Raw genomic sequence first — 25,338 nt, forward strand, 5'->3', positions numbered from 1 at the left:
TGCAACTTAAGTTTTCTAATAAATTGAAAAAGGTTTATACGAGTTTGAACGTAATCAAAGTTTGTTTTGGTGCAGTACGCAAGGCCTAATGATAAAATCCCCTTTTCCTGTTCATTCAGATCCCTGTTAGTGAGGTTGATAACTGTGTTGTCTGTATCAGAGTCTATAATCATTTTCTCAGTGTTTGTCTGGATGTTTGTTTTGCTTTTATATTTGTGTTTTCCACCCCAGAGTCTTTGGGCTTTGGCTCAATAGCTTTAAGTCACAAACTACTTTGAAGCATGCCTCTTCAACCTGCAGCAGGTGCGATCAGCCTTTATCTTGTTTAACATGGAGTACTACATGCACTTCAAACTTTACTGGTTTTTAAACGGTGTACCATATACCTTTCAATATGCACTTCCACACTTACCTCCAGAGCTTACTATATTTCTATCCTATTCACCCACAAGTGTACACACAATAACTGTATGCTGTGCATGAAGAGAGGCCCTTTACTAACAACTTTCATTTTTAAAATGTGGTAATGGGTTATGGAGTATTGTGAAAGGCAGTATTTTGGGTGATGTCGTTTGAGAGTTCATCAGTGTGTTCATTAATTATGTAATTTGGAATATCATCAGTGATGTCATTAAGCATGTTATGGGTGATCTAATATGTGAGGTCATAAGCAGTGCATGAATGGGGGTGCAAGTTATAATTATTTCACTACATTAAACTTTATTCCATATTTCAATACTTATGTTGTTTCCACTCTAGGTTTTTTCATACATTTTCTTTTAAGGTAAGTTAAGATCTTATGTGAATTTGACTTTTGAATTAAAAATTGTATTTGTAGAGCGCATTAATGTTCAACAGTGAGCCTCGAAATGCTAAAATCTCCAAATGACCCGAAGCCACAAGCAGCGTGACTACTGAGAAGGTGGGGAAGAACATAATTCAAGCTGGGAGTTGAACAGCCAGGTTTTGAGATTTTTTAAGAACACATGAGCAAACTTTCATTGCGCGAAGGGAAAAGGGAGGAGATGTCATAATTTTGCCCCTGCAGCCACCAGGAATCGTTCCAGCAATCATTGTTTTTCCAATATATCAGAGGCTTTGTTTTATCGGATTTCAATTTTAGATGGTTTTCCTTCATCCATTTTCCTACCGATATTAGACATAGCCTCAACCGAAGTTGAGTGTGGCTGTGGTTCTTAGTGAAACAAATAATCAATTGTGTGGGTGCCTGCATTATTACAAAACCTAACTATAAGATTACTTTAAACTTCGTTTTTTAAGTAAATATTTATGTGTTTTTTTTATGATATTCACAGTTGCGAATACACCAAACTGCCTTGGGCATCCTGTGCCTCACCCCCCACTGCGAACAGCCTTTGGCTGTGGGCAGCAGGACATTTGGCTTAAGGGTCTGCCCTCCAGCCAGGCCCTGCACCAAACCCCCACCCCTGCATGAACATCATTCATGTGCACCATTGATTTGACCTGTTGTCCAACACAACACACTGCAGACAGCCAACACCCACTGCACAAGCCCTATAGCATTCATAATGGTGGTTGACTGCAGGGTCTGGTCAATGACCCCGTGGATATCCAACCCACTGCAGAAATCCAACCCACCACAGACATCCCACCACCCGCGGGCATTCAATCCCAACCCCCCACCCCCCCACCCCCAGCAGGTGACCAGCACCCCAGGACATACATCCTTCAAAAAGGAGGACAATGTGAACATGAAGGGCAAGAGTGACCAGGTACAGAGGTAGGAGGGCGAGGGTCACCATAGGCAAAGGGATGAGGGTTGGGGCAGGGAGAAACATAAGGACCATCACTCGTGGTAGAAAGACCTTGGAAGAAAAATCAGGGGGACCGGGAAAACCAAGGAGAATGGCACAGGGGTATAGGGGCCAAGATAACAGGAGGATCAGGCCCAGTGGATGCAATCCTATAAGTATCAAGTGGACAAGGATCAAGATGACCCCAACCAAGAAGACTAGGACTGGGACGGTTAGGCCTAGGAGGACCAAGACAGAAGGTTCCAGGTGGACCATAACAAGGGATCAGCAGGACCAGGACCTGCAATACTAGGGCCAATGGGGAAGAAGCTGAGGAGGATCAGGATTACCAGGACTAAGATACCAGGGCCAAGAGGACAATGAAAGGTTAGGACTAGAATGGTCTATGAGACCAGAATTGGAATGTCCAACACAGGAAGACCAGAACAAGAAGGGCGAGAGCCAAGGAATGAGGATTAGAATGGCTAAGAGGACCGGGTCTAGGAGAGCTAGGAATAGGAAGGGACAGGAACAGGAGAAACAGGCTCAGTAGCATAGGATTTGGAGGAGTAGGACTGTGAGGATCAGGTATAGGAAACCCAGGTCCAGCAGAACCAGAAGAAAAAGAACTAGGAACAGGACCAGGAGGACCGTGGCCTAGATGTCATGGAACATTAGGACCAGGTGTCAAGGCAATCAGAGCCAAAAGGACAGTTTCAGGAAGACCTAGTGGACAGGGAAGACCAGGGTGGAAAGGGCCAAGACCTAGAGTACCAGGACCAAGAGAGCCAGCGAAAGCAGGATAAGGAGCACTAGGACAAGAGAGGCACCAGGATCTCCAGAGCCAGGAGAACTGGGCCAGACTACAATGGTCAGAAAGACGAGAAACAGGTTGGTCAGGCCCAGGAGGAACAAAACAAGAAGAACTAGAAATACCCGGCACATACCCAGGAGGATAAGCAGCAACAGCACTAGCAGGATCAGAATCAGATTGAGGAAGATTAAGAGGACTTTGATGATCAAGAGCAAGGATGATTAGGGCCAATGAAGACTAGGAGGAAGAGGGCAAGAGCAGAGATATCTAAGTAGAGTAGAGGGATCAGGACTAGGGGGATCATGAACAATGACTGCAGGGCCATGACCAAGGGGACCAGTATTTGGAGTACCAAGTGAATTGAATGAACAGGGCCTTGGTTATCAGGACCAGAGCAAGACGAATCAGGAGGATCAGGACAACCAGAGCCAGAAGGACTACTGGAGTCCATGCCCAGCAAGACCTGAAGAAGAAGCACTAGGATTAGCATTGGGGACCAAGGACCAGGACCATGACAAGGAAGGTCTTCCTTACTAGCCTCTAAGGACCAAACTTAGAAATACCAAGACAAGAGAGGACAGAGGGCCCAAGACTAAAGGAACTAGCAGGACCAGGATGAGCATGAACATAGAGGGCATAACAAGAAGGACCAGGAAGGGGTACAATAAGGATGGCTGAGGAGGATCAAGACCATGAGGGCAAGAGTCTACAAGACCAAAAGGATCAGGCCAAGGGGCCCAGGTGACAAACGTACAGGGACAAAGAAGACAAGGACAAAGAGCACTAGCGAGACCACGGCCAAGGGGACCAGAGAGATCAAGTTACTGAGAACCAAGGTACAAGGAAGACCAGGATTTGGGGCACCAGTACCACAAGGACAAGGATGAAGAGCAAAATGAGGGCCAGGCTTATGGGTACCTGGGCCCAGGTGACATGAGCCAGGAGAACTAGCCAGAGGTGCTACAAGGATAGCCCCTATGGCAAGGTACCGCTGGCCAGGCCCAGGAGGACTGGACATGGTGAACCAGGACTAAGGGCGCCAAGAACATCTGGCACAAAACCAGTATGATAAGGAACAGGAAGACTTGGAGGACCAGGACCAAGGATATCAGGAACTAGAGCAAGGAGGGCCAGGAGAACTAAGAAGAGCAGGGGGATTATGGAGGACCATGATGGTTGGGAGGGCCATGTGAACCAGCAAAGGAGCTCTCTCCTGACCCTCTCTTTACCCTGTTTCTTAAAACCCATACTTCTTTCTCTTCTATCCCTCTCTACCTTCCTGGCTTAAACAACTGCCAGAAGTCCACCTTTTCTGCAAGGGTTGCTCCAGTATTTTTTACTATTACGGCATCCTATATTTTTGCTGGTTTTAGAACTTTGTGCACTTTCCCTTGGTAACCAGTGATAAAGTGAATGTGATGCCACTTTAAATGGCATATTCCTAATTGGTATATTTAACTTGCCTATTAGTCCCTAATGTATTGTACAACGTGTATCCTGGGCCTGGAAGTCAAATGTCACTACTGTGCCTTCCACTATGGTGAAGTTTCTAGCATAGCTTCAGTCCTACAAGTTTAGCCTGGCTATTGGAGTGCAAAAACTGCAATTCAACCTGCCAAAATAAATCCTAATACTGTATCTTGGGAATGGGATGTGCTAGAAAATAGATATTTTAAAGAGCTCTTAAAAAATCCAATTCACTGGTCAGATTCTTAATACATTATTGCAGAAACATAACTTTTCAAAAGTTACCTTTTTCCTGCCTGGTGCTCCTTGGGGCTAATTTGCATTTGATCTCAAATATCTCCAAACCAGGGATTAGCATTTGAATATTTGTTAAAAGGTGTTAAGCACCTCTCAGGAGAACTACAATAGGTCACAGAGTTTGATAGGTCAACCTGAATGGGTAGGGTTGACTTAAGCAATCAGGTGAGGAGTATCAATAATAGTATAAAATCTTGCTTGAGTGTCAACTCCCGCTTGATGGTCTGCTGGGCTTATTTATAACAATTGAGCCATTCTTGAAAGGAAAGAAATAGGATGCCAAGACAATTCTTGTTAATCCACCGTTTGGGTGCTTAAAAATACTTATTTTGTCCTACTGGACTTCTGTCTCTGGGTTTATTTGGGGCACAGTGGCTGCTTCAAACTGGAGTTTGATGTTAGATGTGGGTAGACACTGATATTACCATAGTACACTCCCCAAACACAACACCAGTCCTCAGAGCCCACGTTTAGTGACACTGAAGACTTTCTTTAAAATGCATAAAGTGGGTAGCGCTGGCCCTGGGAATGTTTACCCCATTGGTTAGGGCATGCCCAGGAGTCAATCCCACCCACTAGCTAATGGCAGGCATGAATGTGGCACCTCCGGGCATCCACTTCAGATACTCTGTGAACCTGAGAAATAACAGAAAAAGAATTTACATGCTGTCAGTGACCCAGGAAAGAGCTCTATCTTGCTGCTGCTGCTCTCTACAAGGAATCATGTTTCTTTGCTACTTGCATGGCCATCAACCAAACAGTACATAACCTCTGCTATATATTCCCCCCTGGTTCCATAAATAGTGAAGTTTCTTTGTTATCTGAAAAGCCCCTGGCCATTATGTACCTAATCTCTGATCTTTTACCTACCCCAGAGTAAATTGTGAACAATCTTTGCTGCTTTCACGGCCGTCAGTCAAATCATGCATAATTTTTCCTATTTAGCCAGTGGACATGAAAAATAGTGAAATTCTTGGCTATTTGCATGACAGCTGGACAGTGCGTGCTCTCTGCTGTAAGTATAGGAGGAAATTCACTATTTATCCAGTAGCCAGCTCAGTAGCTGCCACGTTATTTCATTTACAGTATTTGTTAAGCAAACGTTTACCATACAACATCTTGGCGCTAGAACTGGAATGAAAGTGGAAAACTGAAGTGGTGAAGAGTTGTGAATTAACTGCTCGCAAAATATCAAATGACACTAACTGCGAAGCAAGTGAAGAGGCAGTGAGCTTTAAAGTTCATGCATCGGATTGGGAAAGGCACACTCTCGGGCGGCTGTGTTTGATGTTAGGCATGCACTGAAGATTTCAGAAGTGTCCACTTCAAAATGAAGAATGGATGTTTCTAATGAAGAAAAACTGGTTCACAATCATTAAGGTCACAATGCGAGATATTTAAAAATCTAACTATGATCTGTTGAAGAACAGAAAAAGCGAGTGGAGTTTTTTCCTGGCATTATAGATTTAATCAAATGTTTTAGGCCATACCAGTTACACCCCATGATATGGAACCACTGCACCTTATCCAACAAGAAATCAATCAAGCTCTAAAAGTGTTAAATAGTCAAGCATGGATCAGATAAGAGCATTGTTTAGATTTAAAAGAATGAATAGAAATACTTGTTTTCAGTTATTTAAGAATAAAAAGAAGTAAGACCTCTCAGCTAACCTGAGAAGCTAAAGTCAATGGATTAATCGAAGATAAACTCCAAGTTGAACAAGCATTAGCATAGCCAATAGGTCTCGCTTTTGGGACCTTATAAGTATATTTACTTTTGCTACGGGTGCCGCGATTATAGCAAAAGTAAATAAATTGAAAAAAACATCTATTTCTTTACTTTTGCTATAATCGCGGCACCACACTTTACGTGCCGCGATTATAGCAAAAGTAAACATGCTAATAAGGTCCCAAAAGCGAGACCTATTGGCTATGACAATGCTTGTTTACTTTTCACGCAGGAGAGGGGGCCTGCGAGATTCCTTTGCGGGAGCGTGCGACCATATGGCGCCACCATATGGCGCCGCGCGCTCCCGCAACGAAATCGCCAGACGTGCACGCGTTGCCCTTGCAAGCAATGCAACGCGTGCACGTTTTTGTCCCCAAAGCTGTGCCGGTGGCATTAGGTCTCTCTCCTTTGCAGCGCATGCGCGCTGCGTAGGCGAGACCTAAAAAGGAGAAATGAGGCCCTGCACTGGTAGCTCCATGGTGGAATGTGAGAGGGTTTTGTTGCTACGGTCAAGAACAAATTCAGTTTCATGGGAGTTTTGCTTCTGTAGGTTCATACTCATTCACTGGAGGATCTCCATCAGGAAATTTGCAAACTGAGCCCTTAGACTTGAAGAGTCCTATTCCAAGTACAGAAGGATCTGCGTATCATTAGCCTAGGAATATATGGTCTAACTAGGTTCACTAAAGGCTGCGCATAACTCTTAAATGAGATATGGGACAGTAAAGACCACTGTAGAATTCCACAGATGCCACATAAGTTCCCTACATGGAAGGCAGCTGATGAGAACATCTGAGATCTCCATTCCAAGAATAAGTGGAAGCTCTGAATTGTAATACATTTCAAGGCAGCTGCGATCTGATGGGTAAAAGTGGCATGGTTAATGGCATCAAAGGCCATTATTAGGGCCAAAAGGACCAAGGGCATGGAGCTGCCAGTCTCCTGGATACGTCATCTCACATCTTGGATCTCTAGTAATGACCCTGTGTCTCTCAGTGGAGGAAAGCCGGCCTGATGCAAGTCAACTAATTAACTAACCAACTGGATACTGCTTTTCAGCCAGTTTAACTGGTTCTAGAATGATGCGACTGGTCTGTAGTTGAGAGGGCCATCAAATGGAAGATGAGCCTATTTAGGTCTGGGCTTGACAGCACACCCATCATCAGACCTTATATGATGAACAGAAAAAGGGCATGTTGATTGCCTTACCTACAGCATTTGATTGGGAAGTCATTGTTTGCTTCCAATAAAAATAAATTGTTTCGTTGCACTTTATAGAAAGCTGGAAAGTTTTTGCTCAATACAGGAGGCATGACTTGGTCATGGTGACAAACCAATGATGTCATATGCCAGATCCCATAAGTATAAGGTGTGCCAAATGCAGTGAGCCTGAATTATTTATTGAGAAAAACATATTTAAAGCCAAAAGGACTTTAAGGATGGATTTTGATTACACAGGGTATAGCCTGTAGGCAGGAATTTTGTTAGATGGAATCTCAAAGATTATTATACTAGGCAGGGGTTTGATATTGGTTACTCGCTCTGACACACCCTATAGGTAACATAACACATTTCCCTGCGAGTGCCAGACCATGTTTTCCCTCTCTCTCTCTGAGGTGTGCAGTGCAGTGCTCAAGCTCGGAGCTTGGAACCCGGAGCCCGTTGCGGTAGCTCGTTCTAAGACGCCGCTGAGTGCCGAGGTGCAAGGTGCAGGCCCCCACTCTCGCCCACGTTTGGCCGTAGCTGGTAGCATCGGCGGCGGCATCAGTATTGGCAGGTCCAGTGGCATCAGCGGAGGGCTTGGGAGAGGGAGAGGCACAAACAGAGGCAAGGTGAGGCGTGGTGAGCTGAGAGCAGAGAGCGCGGCCGTCACTATTGATGGATGCTGAGTGTAGAGCCCAGCAAGACCGTGAAAGCGACTCAACTAGGTTGGGTGCAGCTTGCAGTCTGCTAGTGTGCCCTGCTCTCTGCCCAGGCTCTGGCTCCGCTCCGGTGCCCAATCTTTCCAATCTTCCCCGACCCGTTGACTGGGGCACTCTCCAGATAGGCTCACCGACCTGACTACCAGGCTACCACCAGGCTACCAGGTTACCATCAGGCTACTAGGACTACCAGGACTGCCGGACAGGTTCACCAGGACCCCCCAGGACTATCCAGGACTATTAGTCCCGGACGTCTAAGAGCAGAAGTGAGGAGGGTGTGCAGAGGGCGAAGCTATCTGTCGTATTGGGAGTATTGTCACACAGGTAATACCCGTTTGCCTGTCCGGAGTCAAATTAGTCAAATTAATAAACCAGCAGCCCGGTTAATCAGCCGGGGGTGTAGGCGTACAGGTGTGAGTTGCAGAGGGTGTTGGGGGGCTATCTCATCAGCCCGCTACTGACATTTACCCCCACTAGCGTACTGAGCATAGAGCATAGAACAATCATGCGGACAAGAAACTCGGGTCTGGCCCAGCATCAAGACAATTATCACCCACACAAATCCGCAAGGCGGCAAAAGTCAAAGATGTTGTACCCTCCAGGTAGAGGAAGTGTAAAACCTGGCTCGACCTCCCCGGGAGGTGGCAACAAATGGGCGAACAGTCAACAATTTCTACTCCAACTTTGAGCGAGAAGACTACGAATTTGAGCAAATTCTTTGCAACCGGCAATAGTAATAGCCCTAGTGGCAATAGTGATATAAGAGTATATTTTCATCAAACAATTAAAAAAGGCAAATCAGGCAATGCTGGCAAAATAGCCGACATACCTCGCATTGAAACTATCGCTAGTAAATCGGCAGACGCCAATATATATGAGGTTCTAAGTCAAAGATCCCCATTTGCCGTCTCACTCTCCCCGGAAATGTTTATAGTCACGGGTAAAAGAGCACAAGTTCAAGAAACTACAACCGATCAAGGCTGGTTAGGCCCTAACAACTTAGTAAACTGTACTCTAGTGTCTGAAAACTCAGGCGGCGGGGCCAAGGAAGCCAACCCTTCCAACACAGTGGCACTTCTATCTGCCAGCACCCAACAGCAGCACCCAAGTTTGGCATTTTCGACCGGTCAAGGGCGCTTGTGAGCGAAGTACCACTCAACTGGCCGGCCAACCGGGGAGTTAATTACTTTCTCTCTAAACAATGCTCTACTGCCAGGCTCAAAATACATGTTAACAAGCCTCAATACTAATGAAAAGTCTGCAAAAGAAACAAGAGTCGAATTAATGGCAGTCCCAATGGCAGCAGATCTAACTGGCTTCAACTCACCAATACATAACACTAACCATCAGTCAACCCTGGGATCACCTCTCGTTTCAGCCACAGAACATCCTGGTCTCCGACCATCCAATACTGATAACAATCATACAGGGAACAGCCCACCCAGCTCAACTTATTTAACAACATCACAATCTCAGAGACAAGCGAGGACTCTCCTTCCTTATCAAGACACAGCACTGGCAAATGCACCACCCTTCTGAAGCCTCAGTTGGACCCTCTTGTCTCCTCCTTTGTGCCTGTTGAGCCCATAAGTCAGAGCTCTCCATCCAAATGGTGCCCCAATTCATCAAACCCAAGCCTCCTTTCATGTGCAAAGGAGCCTCGGGCCTCTGGCTCCCTCAAAACTGGAATGGAAGCCGGTTTGTTGCCTCAAAAAATCGAGAATCACCTTGCACTGATCAATGATGCCCTGATTTAAATGGCAAACGCAGCCATAATGCACGCAGATAAGCTGAACACCCAAATAAACATACTGCAAACAGTTGCTAGCCTGATCACCGGATTGGACTTGAAATTGGAATATTTAAATTCTCTGATCCACGGAGCCCAGGCAAATACAGATTTAATGTTTGAACAAGAAGGCTGTGGATGTAGCCCAATATTTCAGAACCTGGAAAAGCTCCCAGAGATAATGAGCACCTTAGTCACGGACCTTAAGAGCGAGGTCAATAGGCGGTAGAACAACACATACCGCCCTCCCCAACTAAACCCAATTCCGAACGAAAGTAGGAAGGCCTTACAAACAAACGAGAAAAAAGCTTTGTATGAGTCATCGGGGCCCATGGGATTCCAAATAAATAAAATAAGGGCAGAAGACTCGCAGTTAATATCCACCTCCTCCTTACAGTCAAGGCCAAAGGACAACCAGGTCAGACCGGAGAAAATGCAGGAAACATCCAGGCATGATAGTAACAGCTTTAAAAGTGCACCTAGCAACAATGACTTGGACTCTAAGTTTAATTCGCAGTCTGAAACACAATCCTGCTCTAATTCTGATAAATGCTACGGAATGTCAAATAATTCAAAATCCCCAATCCTAGAATGTCAATACCTATCCAGAAAAAATAAGAAAACATTTAAAAAGCTAAACCAAACAAAAAAAGGTAAAAGCCATCACAAAGGGTCCATCACACATTGGCTTGTGTCGGAAAACTAGGAAAACAAAGATCATAACAAGGAGCACCATGATGACACCGGCCTTCTCCAAAAAACAACTTTTACTAATCAAACCTCAGGTACATAAATGGACAGCACAATCACAAATGCTATATCCGCTCAGTGTAACCCAGGACACTCTCTGGAGCAACCAATCAAAAGCCCGAATATGACAGTCTTAGAAACTAGCCGCTATTTTGATAATACACAAGGTCTACAGGCTTAAGAACCAAGCCATGAACAAAAGGAACATCCGGAACTTAACATAGTGCGGCCCCTAGCAATTAAAGCAGATAACGCAAGCACGAGCAGTACCCAACAAGGAATACCCAAACCATATAATACAAACAAACGCGTCCTCACACTGTCAACAGTCCATAAGGAGCCCCAATTTGTAACTACAAATTACAAGCAAAGGGAGATGAAGTCTATTCAAACAAGTACCGGCGACCCTCTACCACCCGCCCATACTTACAATCCCAGGAGTGATGTTCAACCGTGGGCCCCAAGTTCAAACCGGCCCGGGGAAGGTTCTGCGTCCTGGGGGTATCCAACTCTGAATCCTATAGAGCCCTTGGATGCCCAAGAGGAAATACTTAAACATATCCAGCCCTTCAAAGACCATGCAATAGATATAGAAAATCTAAAAGTATTGCTATACCCAGAATATTCCTTGCAGGGGAAATGGGACATCCTCAATAGAGGAAACCTCCTGAAGCTTTGTGCAAACATTCCGGGCTTAGAAAACATAAAAACGACTGACATCGATAGTGTGGCTTTCTTTGCCCCAGGGCCAAGTGAAATAAACCACACAACAGAGATAACTTTCTCCAATCCGGTTACGGCTGACGCCCTGAGGGGATACAAAACGCAACTGGACAACTGGGGCATAAAAATCAAGACCCGCTTGTTACAAAATATCCAGTGATCTTGAAAAGTAATGGGCCAAAGGTATTGCAGGGAATTCAAGAATTGAACAACCAGAAATGGATGAACAGAAAAGATTCAACTCGGCCAGTAACTGGGTCCATTCTACACGGTTCCAAAGGTGGCCCAAAAATAAATCTGAGGAGCGACAGCTCAATCCATATAACACACGTAGAAGGGGGAAATCGCTCCTGTTTGACTAAGGGGAATACTATTAAAGATTGGTCCTGGCTCCCACTGGCCTTAAACCCCAGTCCCTAATACCAGGCCCTTACCCAGCAACGTGTCGATGCTGCCAAAGGTCTTGCCCTTTTTAAATAACGGCCTCGCCCAGCACAGATGCCCTTCAGACAACATCCAAACAATTAGCATCATGACTTGGAACATCGCGGGGATCACTAAGGTTTTGCAAAGTCCATCAGCAATTATATTCCTTGCTGGAGCGGATATAATTTGCGCCCAAGAAACATGGGCAACTACATCTATACCGATAGGAGGCTATGCAGAATATTTCAAACCCGCAATTAAAGGCAACATTTTCGGGAGACCCTCAGGGGGTATCTCTATATATTAAGCACGCGTTGAAAGTACATTTTACAGAGATAAAGAACCCCTTAGACATTTTCCTGGCCGGCACTTTGAAAGGCCTACATATGGCTGACTGCCCATTACCAATACTTCTAATTAATGTCTATCACAATCCCCACGGGCCGGGTCCGAAGGACAAGCTTATTTGGCTGGTAAACCAGATTGAAACTCTGCTTCTACAGTTTGCAGCCATGGACTCCATCATCCTTGGGGACTTTAACACGCATGAAATAGGCCTGAATGTACTCGAAAGTCACCCCAACGGGAGCACTGGAAGATTCAATGCCCTTATGCGGGCATACAATTTGGTAACAACACACTCTCTAACTATAAAGGTCAACCCCGGGGCATTTGTTGCACCCACTTACAACAATCATACCACAATAGACTACATCTTAGTGAGCAAGAGACTACACAAACACACGCCAAATTATGCAGTGCACCCCCGGAATGAAAGTGACCACGCCGCCCTAACCCTGCAGTTAACCATCATAGCGAAAACCCGCCATACTCTCCGCTGCATCGGAATAACCAAGGGGGAAGAACAGTACTGACTCCTTAGAAGAATCAAATAGGGGCTGCTTCCAACTAATAAATTTGACTCATGGAAAGCAACGTGGAAAGGCTGGCAGACTGGTTTTAACAGCTGGGGCCTCAGAGGGGAATAGGGCACACTTGCCTATGACCTAGTTTCTTTGCTTCGAGGGAGCATTACACATAGAACCACCGCAAACCCTGCACACACATTGGGACATCTCCCAGTGATCAAGGAATGCACCAAACAATTAAACTCCAAACGCAGGGTCTATCGGGAAACCGGGTGCGAGTCTGCCAAAAAGGAACTCAAATTAGCGGCCAAGAGCTGTTCACAACAGGTCTGGAAGGCAAAACGCGCACTTATAGAGGCAAAATGGCTGAAGATCTTTGAGCTACTGGCGGCGAGCAAGCCCCAAGAATTCTGGCAACATCTAAACAAGCTAATCCACGGGACCTCCAACAGAGAAAACCCACTCAACGTGGACATTTGGGTAGCCCATGTGAAAACCCTCTAAACTGATGATCCGAATGTAACTCCTTCTGAGAGAACTAAAACACAAGGGGAGCAATTTGGCAATGTCGCAATAAACCTTACTGCATCTCTGGTTGATTCTAACCCCCCAGGTAAACAAGTAATTCGTACCATCTTAAAAAAGATACGACATAATGGAGCACCTGGCCCTAATGACCTGCCTGGTTCCCTCTTTAGAGAGGACATTTTGGCTCAGCTATATGCTTTTGGAGGACGTTCCAGACTCCTGGAGGGGGTGCCTCCAATATATAAAAAAGGGCCAAGAACTGACCCTAGGAACTATTGTATGATTGCCCTATTGGACATCGAGGGCAAGGCTTACGCAAGCACCCTTTTGGCGGAAGTAGCGGATTGGGTTAGCAGCGAAGGTCTCTTGCCCTTTTATCAGACCGGGTTCAGAGCAGGCAGTTCCCCCATTGACAACATAATTGCCCTGTCATACCTGGCCCATCAAGCGGTAGCCCACTGCACCCCACTGCTTTTTGCCGGCTTCATCGATTATACAGCAGCTTTTGATGGGGTAGACCACACCCTCGTATGGCATAAATTGGCACGTTGGAACATTAGCCTATCTTTGCTACAAGCCATCAGATCTCTGTACTCGCGAACCTGGGTGTGAGTTAAACTCTCCAGTGAGTCCGCCACAGAAAAAATCGCCATGGATCGGGGGTTAAAGCAGGGCTTTGTCCTTGCCCCGACGCTCTTCAACTTATACACGGCGGACAAGGGCAGCGCTCTGCATGGAGCCACTTTAGAGACCTCCAGGATCGGGCACAAAGATCCAGCTGATGCAATACGCTGATGACCTGGTTCTTTTGAATCACATTAAAATTGGCCTCCAAAAAGCGATGACAGCCCTTTCAGAGTACAACGCCAAAAATAAACTGATCGCTAACCCAACCAAGTCCAAGATAGAGATCTTTGGCCACCACCCGAAAAAAAAAAGTGGCAAAGTGGAGGTTGGATCCTTTAACTTTGAACTGTGTACAATCCTATAATTATCTTTGGGCCTGGATCTGTGAAACGGGCCGCTCACGGGTCCACAAACTGCAGCAGAAAGGAAAAATGGTCACCTATGCTCTTTGCAAACTTTATGCCGTCTTAGACACTCCAACAACAATGGCTATTCAAAGAGTGCTGATGGCGAAACTACTACCGTCCCTCAACTACGTGCAACAGGCGTTTCTAGGTAAATTTGCACAGGATTTGGAAAAAATACATTGTACAGCTTACAAAAAGTTATTTCGACTACCAGCCTGCACCAGGAATACCTTAATTCACCTGGAATTGAACCTCAACCAACAAATTTTAGAAGAGTTGGCGGTTCCAGCGAAATACTTTTATCTAACTACGGCGGCACCAGAGAAATCGATGAAGGCTGTTATAAATTACATCTTCTGACAACCTGGCAATCCCTGGTCTACCGGTCTCGCCTCTGCCAAAGAACTCTTGCAACTAGCCACAGAGAATTAGGACTCTAGCATAATTAAGTATGCTTCCATCAAAACAACAATAAAAAAGCAAGTACGATCACGCTCTCGCATGTTGGACATTGAAGATCTGGCAGCCAGAGGCTTACATGAGACCCAAAGCTCCCCCCACACACTACTCAGCCTTAAACATCTTACGCAGCCCGTGGGGAGAATGGCCCTACATAGGATTCTTGCAGTCAGACTACATCCTCTCCCCTTAAAAGAACTGTATCCAATGGTGAAAGTAAGGCCGGTCATCACGGAGTGTCTTCTCTGCAATTATAAACGAGAGTCTCTGGCTCATATTCTACTTTGCAGCCCTGCCTTGCGGCTAGCTCGCCGAATCCACCTTAAGCCCATTCTCCTCCAACTGGACACGCGTACAGCAATCGAGGCAGTCCAACAGCTTTATACGTTGGACACTGTGAAGCATATGGCTAATTCTGCCAAATGTATTTACTACACCCGCACTGCATTGATGGATAAGTCCCTACAGGCCGACTGTGGCAAACACCCGGATGGTCCTTAAAGCTTGGGGGAGCCTACTCAGTCTGGCCACCACCGAAGGACTGATTCGTCGTGCCTAAAAGACTGTTATTATTCTCATTGTTTTAACTAAAGACAGCAAAGGAGGTTTTATGAACATGTTGTGTATATATATTTATTCTTTTTTCTTTTAAAGGCTAAAAGTCCGCTTTCCCTCCATTTTTATATATATATATGTTGTTTTTGTAATGGTTTTTCTTAACCACACAAATAAAGAATTATTCATTCATTCACCCTATAGGTAGAAGATTTGCACTGTGAAAATTCTTGTTAGGCTTTTCACAATGGGGTTGTAGATTGTTTTGCCAACTGATATTTTTTACTTATTTGTAATATTATGACTGTGCTCCTGATGGTTGCCTTGTGAGAAAGTTCATGCTCAGTACAGCAGACCAGAGGTGATAAGGGTGATAAATCAATAATAAAGAATATAGGCCTGAGTGATTCATTGGCAAGAATTACATCAGTTACTGAAGGAGGCTGGCTTAGTATATGGTGCTCACTTATTTATTTATTTATTTATTTAGAAAGTTTTATATAGCGCTAGTTCCACCCGGGGGTATCAGAGCGCTTTACATTAAGTAATACAAAATAGTTGTTTTAGATGCAGCATAGAGCATGGTGGACAAAATAGAACACATTGAGTAATATAGAATTGGGTAGAATAAAAATGGGAAGAAGAAGCAAATTAGAAACAACATGATAACGTTACAATTATACCTTATAATACTGTATATGGGGGGTATGCTCAGTAGTTGTAATGTAGTAGTTAGAAACTTGAATAAGAAACAACATGAGAACGTTGTAATTATACTTTATAAAACTGTGAATAGGGGTAAGCTCAGTGGTCATAATATAGTAGTCAAACATAGTAGGAGGGGTTGGGCAAATGAGGGGGGATAGGGAAATGGTAGGATGGGGAGGGAGGAAAAAGGTGGAGAGGGGTCAGGAGGGGATGTGTAGGTGCGTTCAAAGAAGGGGGGGTGAGAGTGGGAAAGGGCAGGGGTTTCAAGAGGAGGGGAAAGTAAAGCAAGTGTGGTAATAAAAGGGTTATGGACCCCAATATTTGTTGAGAAGGTGCATTTTAAGGTCTTTGTCACTTATGTAAGTGTAGCACCCTGCACTAATCCAGACAACCCTCATGGTGAATTCAGTGGTCCTGGACAACTTTAGAAAGCTCTTCAAGTGGTAGCTGTGGAGAACACCCTTCAGGCTTAGTCCAGAAGGAGTGTAAAGCAGCTTGTTTTAACAGTACCTAATCTTGTGGTATAGGTTAAGTGAAAAATAACCATACAGTGTAGTTATAAAAATACGTATTTATTATTAACACTCACTAACACGTTGCACTATCTCCTACCCAGAGATATAAACACAATACTTTGTCAATAAAATACGTAAGCAGCACAAATACGCAGTGGTCTCGAGGGGGAGACCAAACCATATACTAAAATAGTGGAATGCTAACCACGACTTAAGTCGACACTGGATCCAGAAGACGTAGAAGAGTCGGGGACCCAAGGAACCACCCAAAGTGAGTATCTAGGAACCCCACGGAGGCTGTGTGCAGTGTGGAAACACAACCGCATACTCAATGCAAGTTAATTGGTAAGTCACTGTTGCAGTTTTAAAGACGAAGGATCCTTCCCAGTGGACCCTGAAGAAACCCCGTGGAAGATGGAAGGTTGGACAGTCACCCCACCCGTGGATATCCCAGGAACCAGGGGACAATGGAGGTCTCCAGAAAAGATGCCGCTGGCGAAGAAGGTGAAAGTGTCCATTGGAACCCAAAGGTGGATTCAAGATGAGAGGTACCTGCAAGCAGAGGGGACAGAGTCTATACCACTCAGGAGAGACCAGGAGGCACAGTAGACGAATGCCCACCGATGTCGGGGAAGCAGGAGAGTTGACGTGCCCTTGAAGTTGCAGCTCTGTGGACCAGGTGACACTGTAGAAGACCAGGAGCTGTTCACGAACTGTCCCACGTGGGATGTCAAGAGTGAAGGGGTTGGAGTCTGGCAGGGCCACCAACAAGCCTTGGCAGCGGCAACCAACGTAATCGTTGAAAAAGGTACAGAGTTATTATGCAGAAGATAGTAATCCTGCTGTATATGTCCCGGGCAGGGGCTTAAGATATGATACTAAGAATCCACATGCACTGTCACCTCCTCTCCGAGCACCGCCAACTGTCACGTTTGCCTCCATCCCTCGCATTGCATTACAGCAAACTGCCCACATCTAATTCCAAAGATCACAACAAACTCCTGTGCAAGTTTAATACCCATGTCTTTCCTAGCTCATTCATCAGTTTCACCAACCATCAGCATGAACTCACATACCCCTACTAATGATCACATCTAAGTCCTAGTAATGTAATCTACCACAAGGTAACTGGAGTATATGCAGGGAACAGTTTCCTTGAGAGCCAATATTAATCCTAATAACCAACAATAACCAATGCACACTGGACTAATCATAACCTTGGGTTTCTGGGGCAGCATGTTACTCAGTGTAAAGTGCTTCAACGCCTTGTCAGGAGCAGTAAGCGCTATATAAATGCAATTACAATACAATAAGGTAGCATGATCACCAAACAGCCAGTAGCATGACGTGAACGAGCGTCCTGAGGGTAGCCAAAGCCCGAGTTATACATATTTTAATGTTTAAGCATGTTTTAAAGAAGTTAAAACAAAATAACCTCGTGGTTGAAGGGAGTAGGGGTCAAAGTACCCAGTTCACTCAGTAGTATTAGTGTGACACACAGTGATTTTCAAAGTTATATTTTTGTTTTAAGATATTAGGCAAATTGTAGATAATGGGTCCCCAGAAATCCAAGAGTCTTTTGAATGTACTGTCATCGGATTACCAAAATTCACATGTGAAATCAGTACTTACATGTCATATTCACCAGCTTGTCAACATTATACTTCTCATCCCCATATCCAAGGTAGGAATCTGCGATCACCTCCATGTGCTGTGGGGTAGAAAAGGCAAAATGTTTGTTTTTCACTTGAATTATGTGCCTTCTGCTAGTATGTTTGAGCTGACTGCTTGAATGAGGTGCAGCTGCTGGACTCCTATCACCCCTAACAGGACCAAAGGAGCCTGGAGATGAGACTGTTACCATATACATTAGGAGACCAGGTCACTCCCTCTATAAATCGAGAAGTCTTAAAAACAAATAATGCTTCCTGTGATGCATTGAGTCTTAATGAAAACAAATCATCATTGAGTTTCAAAGGCAAGTAATGTCCAGTGGTGTAGAGGGGCAAGGACTTTTTCAATAATACACAAACAAATCTAACATGTAATCCCTACATACAGAAAGCAGTGCACAATTACCTAGATGAATTTGCAAAACTTTATTGCAATTCGTTTATAAACAGTGGGAGACGAACAGTAACATTTTATTGACTTGTAATCCTGGTTCTGCATCATAGGTATTCTCAGTGAAGTCATAAATGCAGAACATGTCTGCGTGTGGAGACTCCAGGACACTTTTTCTTTTCTGACGCATGAGGTAGACACCCCATTTTTAAACATTACGGGGACTCTTCCAAAAGTCCTTGACAGGCCAGCTTTAACTGTGTTTTTCAGTAGAAAACTACAGTGTTGTACATGATATAAAAATCACATGGCAGCACATGGTGTCAAAATGAACTTGACCATGAAAATCTGCTGTTGTTGTGAAGGAGAAAAATGAAGGGAAAAGTGCCTGTCAGGTAAAAAGTGCATCACACGAAGGAGCCTGCACCAGCCACCAGGGAAACCATCATGGAGCCCTGGCAGCCTCAGTGCTTCCCCTGTATGTGAAGTGCTTAGAATCACAACTTAAGGTAGCCATGGGAGCAGCAGGCTTCCGCACTGCAGGGTCTGAGGCTACACACCAATCAGCGGTCACCACACACTTCCCCAACTCATCACAGAGTTCGGACAGGTTGTGGTGAAAGTGTAGACTAGAGCGTGATTCCTCGAATCTGTTTTCTGCGCAGGTTCGGGGTTTCAGTCTCACGCTCCTACGCTGGTGGAGGAAAGAAACAGCAGAAGTCCAAACGGAACCTACGCAGGCAACAAGGTAAGCAAGGGGGAAAAAAAGCTTTTAAGCGCTGTGTGTGTGTATGTGTGAGAGTATGTGTCTGTGAAAGAGCATGTGAAGCTGGAAACCTGTCTATGTGTGTATGCGTGAGAATGAGAGAATGTCAATGAAGGAGTGATAGGAGACAGCAAATGTAAGTGATAGCAATAATGTGAATGAGAATGAAAGGGTGAGTGAGAATGACAGTGTAACTAAGTAATAGTGTGTGAAACTGAGTGAGTCAGAGTGCAACAGAGGGAGCCATAGTCTGAGTAAGCCTCAATGAGTCAGAGAACGGGAGAGTGAGTCTGAGTGAGACTGCATGAGAATGAGTGAGACTAGGCAAGTCAGAGTAAGATTGAGCGAGTATGATTTAGTGTGACTGACTGGAAATGAGTGACTGAGTGAGTCAGAGTGAGATTGAGTGAGTGATAATGTCTCAGACCAAGCAGGAGTATGCAAAAGAGAGCCCTTCGCTCGCGCTGCTCACTGTCGCACTGCGAAAAAATGGGGACTTATCCCCCAGCATATCAGATGTATCCCAGTCCTCCAAGTAAACTATCGATGCAATTGCTTGATCCCATTCCTAATTCACTGAACTGCCCTTGTTCATATCATCCCTCCGGAGACAGTGTGATTGCACCGGCATTTTTATTAAACTTTTCAATTACCAGCTGCATGCCTGTTCGGGCTTTGTGCAATGGCACGGTTTTACAAGTGAATCAATTATGAAGTAAACACGCTGTATTCCCAATGCATTTCACCAGGGGATTCTACAACAGATAGAAAAAACAGCTCAGCTGACCAATCCATGTTTAAATCAATTTAAAGAAACACAAATATAACACACACTGTCACAGCTTCCAAACCCTCTCGTAACCTCCCTAACCCAGGACTCATACATAGCTTTAAACCAAAATCCCGAACCTCCCCCTGCTCCACCCCTAGCTACCATAAGTGCGTAAACTCCTTGTAAACCAAAAATATGAAAAAACATGACAACGCATGTTGCTGGAACTGATCCTAATGATTCACTACAGAACTAAAATCCCACAACTACGCAAACTCCAACTGACCAAGCAGGAGGCATCAGATGGACCTAATTGTCTGCACTGGAGGACTTCAACTATGCAGATGGCTGAGCCTTCCTCTCTCACACACACTCGCATATTCCGGAAAAGAGACTTCGCCTCAACATCTACTCACAGCAGGTGGGCCTGAAGATCAACACGAAGAAATCAGAAGTCATGCCACCCAACATCCCAAACCCTTCACCAGTCGAGGCGGATGGAGCGGACCATGACTGCAGAGTCCACCCACCCAGGCAGTACTATCAGACATGATGGAGGCGCAGGCGGTGACTGCAAGAGCAGACTCAACAAGGACAGGAATGCCGTCAGGATGATGAACAATGTGTGGAGGTCATTTCAGCACAGCACCAACACTAAACCTAGGCTTTACTAGCGCTGCATTCTGTCCATATGTATGGACCAGAATACTGGTGGATAACGAAAGGCAGCATCACCAAGGTGTCAGACTTACACACCAATAACCTGAGAAGAATCATGTGCATTTTTTGTCCCAAACCATTTTCAACCAGGAACTGCTCACAAGATACAAATCAAGAGAGCATGTACACCATCATGATGAGAAGAAGGTAGGAGAAGAATAGGACACACCATCAGAAGAGAACTTGGCTCCATCTCAAAAACAACTCTCCACTGAACCCCAGAAGGCAAACGAAAGAGAGGCAGGCCAAGGAACCCCTGGAGGTAAACTGTGTATACAGAAATGAACCACACCTGGGACACTGTACAGAAATGTACCCATGACAGACTGAAGTGGAGGTGCTTCGTTGCCGCCATACATGCCAGCAGGCATTACAGGCAGTAAGTACGCAAGAGTGAGAATAAGTGAGTCTGACTGAGTGAGTGAGAATGAGAAAGACTGAGTGAGACAGAGTGAGTCAGAGTAAATAGGAAAGAGTGGGACTGCATGAATCAGAGAGAATGAGTGAGTCAGAGGGGGACTGAATGGAAATGAGTAACACATTGAGAATGAATGAACCAGAGTGAGACTGACAGAAATTGAGTAAGACTGAAGGACACAGTGAGACAGAGTGAGTATGAGTGGAACTGGGTGAGACAATGTGACATTAAGTGGATCAGAATGAGTATGAGTGGGCCTTAGTGAGAGTAACTGAGAATGAGTGAGACTGAGTGGGTCAGAAAAAGAGTAAGACTGCATGAGTCAATGAGGCGGAGTGATTCAGAGTATGCAAAAGTGAGTACAATTGCGAATGAGAGTAAGTGAATAAGGCTGTGTGAGAACGAGTGCAAGACTGAGTGCAAGTGAGTGTGAGTGAACCCCTTTCAATCTTCGAAGCAGTCAGGCTCACACACTGCAATTCGACCAAGGATTATGTCCACCACTGTTGAGGCGAGGTTTATAGATTGATTAGGTGAGTCTATATTCCTTGAAAGAGCTAATGTTTTATCATGAACTTTGTTCACAAGTTGCACAGTTGGCGACTAGATCACGGAAACAATTTTTAATAAATAAATATAATGTTAAAGGGAACTTCTCCCTTTTAAATAAAAGGGTTTTTCTTGTGAGTAAACCATCAACATGAGAGAGATATTGAATGCTAGCATACCCGGCAATTTATGTATATGCTGTAACCCTTTCTTTTCCAGAACACATCTTAGGGTATCTAACCTGCAGCAATACTTCAAGTGGTAGGTAGTTTTTTCACATATACCATGGTGTGTAGGTAGCTTCACATTATATTCATGGTCCTGATGAATTGCCATAGACCCGGTGGGGCTGTCAAGGCAAGAAACATGTTGACCTATTGGAGTAGAGCACCACTTTGTTCTGATTTATTATGTCAGACAAAACCGCCTCTCCTTTTTCTTTTAATCAGGTAGGAACCAGAGTCAAATGAATTATATTGGTTACCTAACCTGTTTTAACTTTCACTCTTTACACACACCTACACTTTTTAGGCCCCTCACTCACACCTCACTAATTGGCAAGGAACAAAAGATCTCCGCCAAAGAGCCCCTCATTGGGAGCCCGTTGGGTATTGCAGCGCCAACCCAACGAGGAGCAGGCCCAATGATGAAGCATGACACCTAGCTGGCTGGGTGTGTGAGGGCACTAGTTCCGAAAGAGGGAATTCCCCTCAGGACCCACATTATTGGTTGGAGGTGACGGGTATAACTGTCCTTTTGGTACGCATTCTCATATATATCTCTCTCTCTCTTCTTTTTATCATGTTAACCCTTGAGGAACAGCATACTCCTTTTTTTGTGTATCACCAATTTTAAAGGGCACCAGCCACCACTGGGAGAGGCCGTCTAACTTCAAGGTAAGTCTTTTTTTACTCCTGCCAGGAATTCTTCGATTACTGTGGTCATTAAAAAACAGCTTTAGTTTGGTCCTTTGCAATAGGCCATTAAGGTGAGTAAGTGCACTTTAATTAAAGAAAATTGAAAGTTGGAATGAGCCAAGTATAATAAGTTAGACAGGATAACAATCTCCTGGGAGTAGAGAATGATTGTCAAGGCACCAAATGACAAATCTTTTCCACTTGAGTCCATGGGAGCACCTGGTAGATGGTCTCTTGGCTTCCTTAAGAATTGTCATACAGTCTGGTGGCAAATTTAAGTTGCCATATTGGGAGACCTCAGGGACCATACTGCCAAATTCAAGGATTTTCCTTTGCGGAGGAGGATCTTTCTTCCCACCCTGGACACTAAATTGTGGTTCATGGAAGTTTCTTGTGGGGTGTGAGTGATAGGTGAAGTAGCTTTAGAAGCCTCCATGGCTCTGCCACTTTGGAGCTATCAGGATCATGGGGAAGTGTAACAGTTTGAAACGATTTATCAATTAGTGATATTGTGGAAAAAGCAGTATAGAAATCTGTTCGGCCAATTCATAAAAAGAGCGTGGTGAATCTATTATGGGGCCCATATTCTGGATCCATAGATTGGGCATTTGTGTTTTGTTTATTGGCATATAAGTCTATTTCTGGATAGCCCCAGTCTCAAAAAAACAAATTCTAAGATGTTGTCAAGATCCCACTCGTTATTTTCATAGGAGCATCTGATGAGTAGGTAAGTATTTTTGCTTTGCAGACCTGGTAGGTGAAGAGTTTGAATGGATAGAACCCTCACTGGTAGCTAATGTTAAATTGCTTAGCCTTCTAATGATTTAGTTTGTGATCTTGTTTCACCCTGCATGTTTAAATTGTACATGGTGGTGGTAATGTTCGTCTGTATTAAAACCCTGTTCATGCATAAGGCTAGGAGGAACGCCCTGAGAGCTAGGCAAACTGCTTTTAGCTTGAGCACGTTGACCACATGGTATAGTTGTTGTTTGGACGGCCACTGCACTGACCCTAAATTGTAAGATCATCGAGATGTGCTCCCCATCTGGTGAGGGAAGCATAATCATAATGGCCTGAGTATGTAGGTCTGGATGAGAGCAAACTCCTTTGAGAATATTGTGTGTGTTAAACCATTACTGAAGGGATTGTTGAGATTACAGAAATAATCTTGCTTTGCTTTCTGAATTGCTGTACTGTTGTGACCAATCGCTTTCCAAGCATTGCTGTAATATTCTAGTATGAGACACGCACTAGGGGCAAGAAAAATGTACAAGGCGGTACAAAAGGGGGTGGCGATGGACGGAGCATCAGAACTAATCAAACACTCACACCCAGTCAACAGATCCCGGGTTAGATCCATCACCGTTCTTTAGCCCACTCTGCCACCCCAGTTCAGACATGGCCATATGCAAATCAGTCTGACCCTGTGCCTCATGGGAACAGTCCAGCCCGAACTGCCAAGCCATGTCTTCCCTGGACCGGAAACAAGCTTCCTAGGACCGGTTTCTGCCATTTCAGCCGTCTTCAGCCAGGCTTGCTTGAATCCAGTGGCAAAGTGAGCAAGGGACTCACGTCTGAGCATACCCTGCCAACTTATGGCGAAAAATGTACAAGGCCATGAATCCTGGGAGAGACGGGATCTGTGTCACTGATGTGTTTGTGTTTTTCAGTAATTGGTGACATGTCTGAGAAATAGAACACACTCTGGCCTCCAGAGGAAACACTTCTCCTTTGATGGTGTTGAGAAAGGCTCCTAGATAAGCTAGGATTTGAACTGTAGACATGGGGGATTTTTCTAGATTCACACAAAGACCTAGTCGGTCTAATAGACAGTGAAGCTGAAATGTTCCTGTACTTGGCTTGCAGCATGAGGTTTTATCATCCAACTGTGTAAGTATGCATAGGTGAACATTTTGTTTTTGTGCAGGAAGGCTGCACCTACTGCCTTGCATTTGTAAAAGGTTTGTGTGCTGATTTGAAGCTTAACAGTAGTATCTTGTACTGATAGTGAGTTTTGCCAGCAAGCAGAGAAATGGTCTGTGGTTTTTGTTCAATTGGGATGTGAGAATAAGTATCCTGAAGATCAACAGAGCACATCTAGCCTCCTTTCATGAGTTGTGGGTAAATCAGATGTAGTGAGAGCATCCGAAATTTCTTTTTGATGAATTTGTTGGCTTACCTCAGATGTAAAATGGGTCTGAATTCTTTCCTAGGGCCTTTCTTGGGGACCAAAAAAGGCAGCTATTTCTTGGGGAATAGCTTGATTTTCCTCACTGTGAGAGAGGGACCAGTTCAATTACCTGCTTTTGGAGTAGAGATATTACTTCTGCCATTAGATGAAGCAGCTGATGTTATGACGCTAGCTTTGGTGGTACTGTGGGCGGAGGAGACCTGAATTGGATGTTGTACCCGCTTAATAATTTGTAAGGCCCGAGTGTTAGTGGTAATGTGTTTCCACTCTTCCAGGTGTTTTGATACACTCCCTCCCACCGGTGTGGTGAACAAACAAGATGAAGTGTTCTGTTCATTGTTTGGTTTTTGTTGTTATGGAAGTGTGATTTCCCTGCAGTGGAAGCCCTAAAAGACTGTTGTGTCTGTTGCCCCTGAGACTGGGGGTAGTAGGACTACTTGGGCAACAGAACCCCCTGCCGGGATCTGGTGTCTCTGCATCTGAGCTGAGAGCGAATGAATTGTTTCTTTATATGTAGACACACAGACTATAACAGAGCCCAGTTTTGGTTCCTAGTGTAGAAATACAGGATCATGTTGAGC

The 25,338-nt window shown here is 44.7% G+C and overlaps 1 protein-coding gene across 2 annotated transcripts in view; it reads right to left on the minus strand.

Moving 5' to 3' along the window:
- The window catches only part of NEK10 (NIMA related kinase 10), a 1,348,206-nt gene that overhangs the window by 1,067,331 nt on the left and 255,537 nt on the right, over positions 1-25,338 (minus strand). For both annotated transcript variants that reach the window (XM_085630543.1, XM_085630544.1), the window contains exon 8: positions 17,993-18,071. In XM_085630543.1, coding sequence (XP_085486669.1) covers positions 17,993-18,071 — 79 coding nt within the window. The remainder of the gene's footprint in view (positions 1-17,992; positions 18,072-25,338) is intronic.

Source organism: Triturus cristatus, chromosome 10, assembly GCF_964204655.1.
Source record: "Triturus cristatus chromosome 10, aTriCri1.1, whole genome shotgun sequence".
In the NCBI taxonomy this organism is placed as follows: Eukaryota; Metazoa; Chordata; class Amphibia; order Caudata; family Salamandridae; genus Triturus; species Triturus cristatus.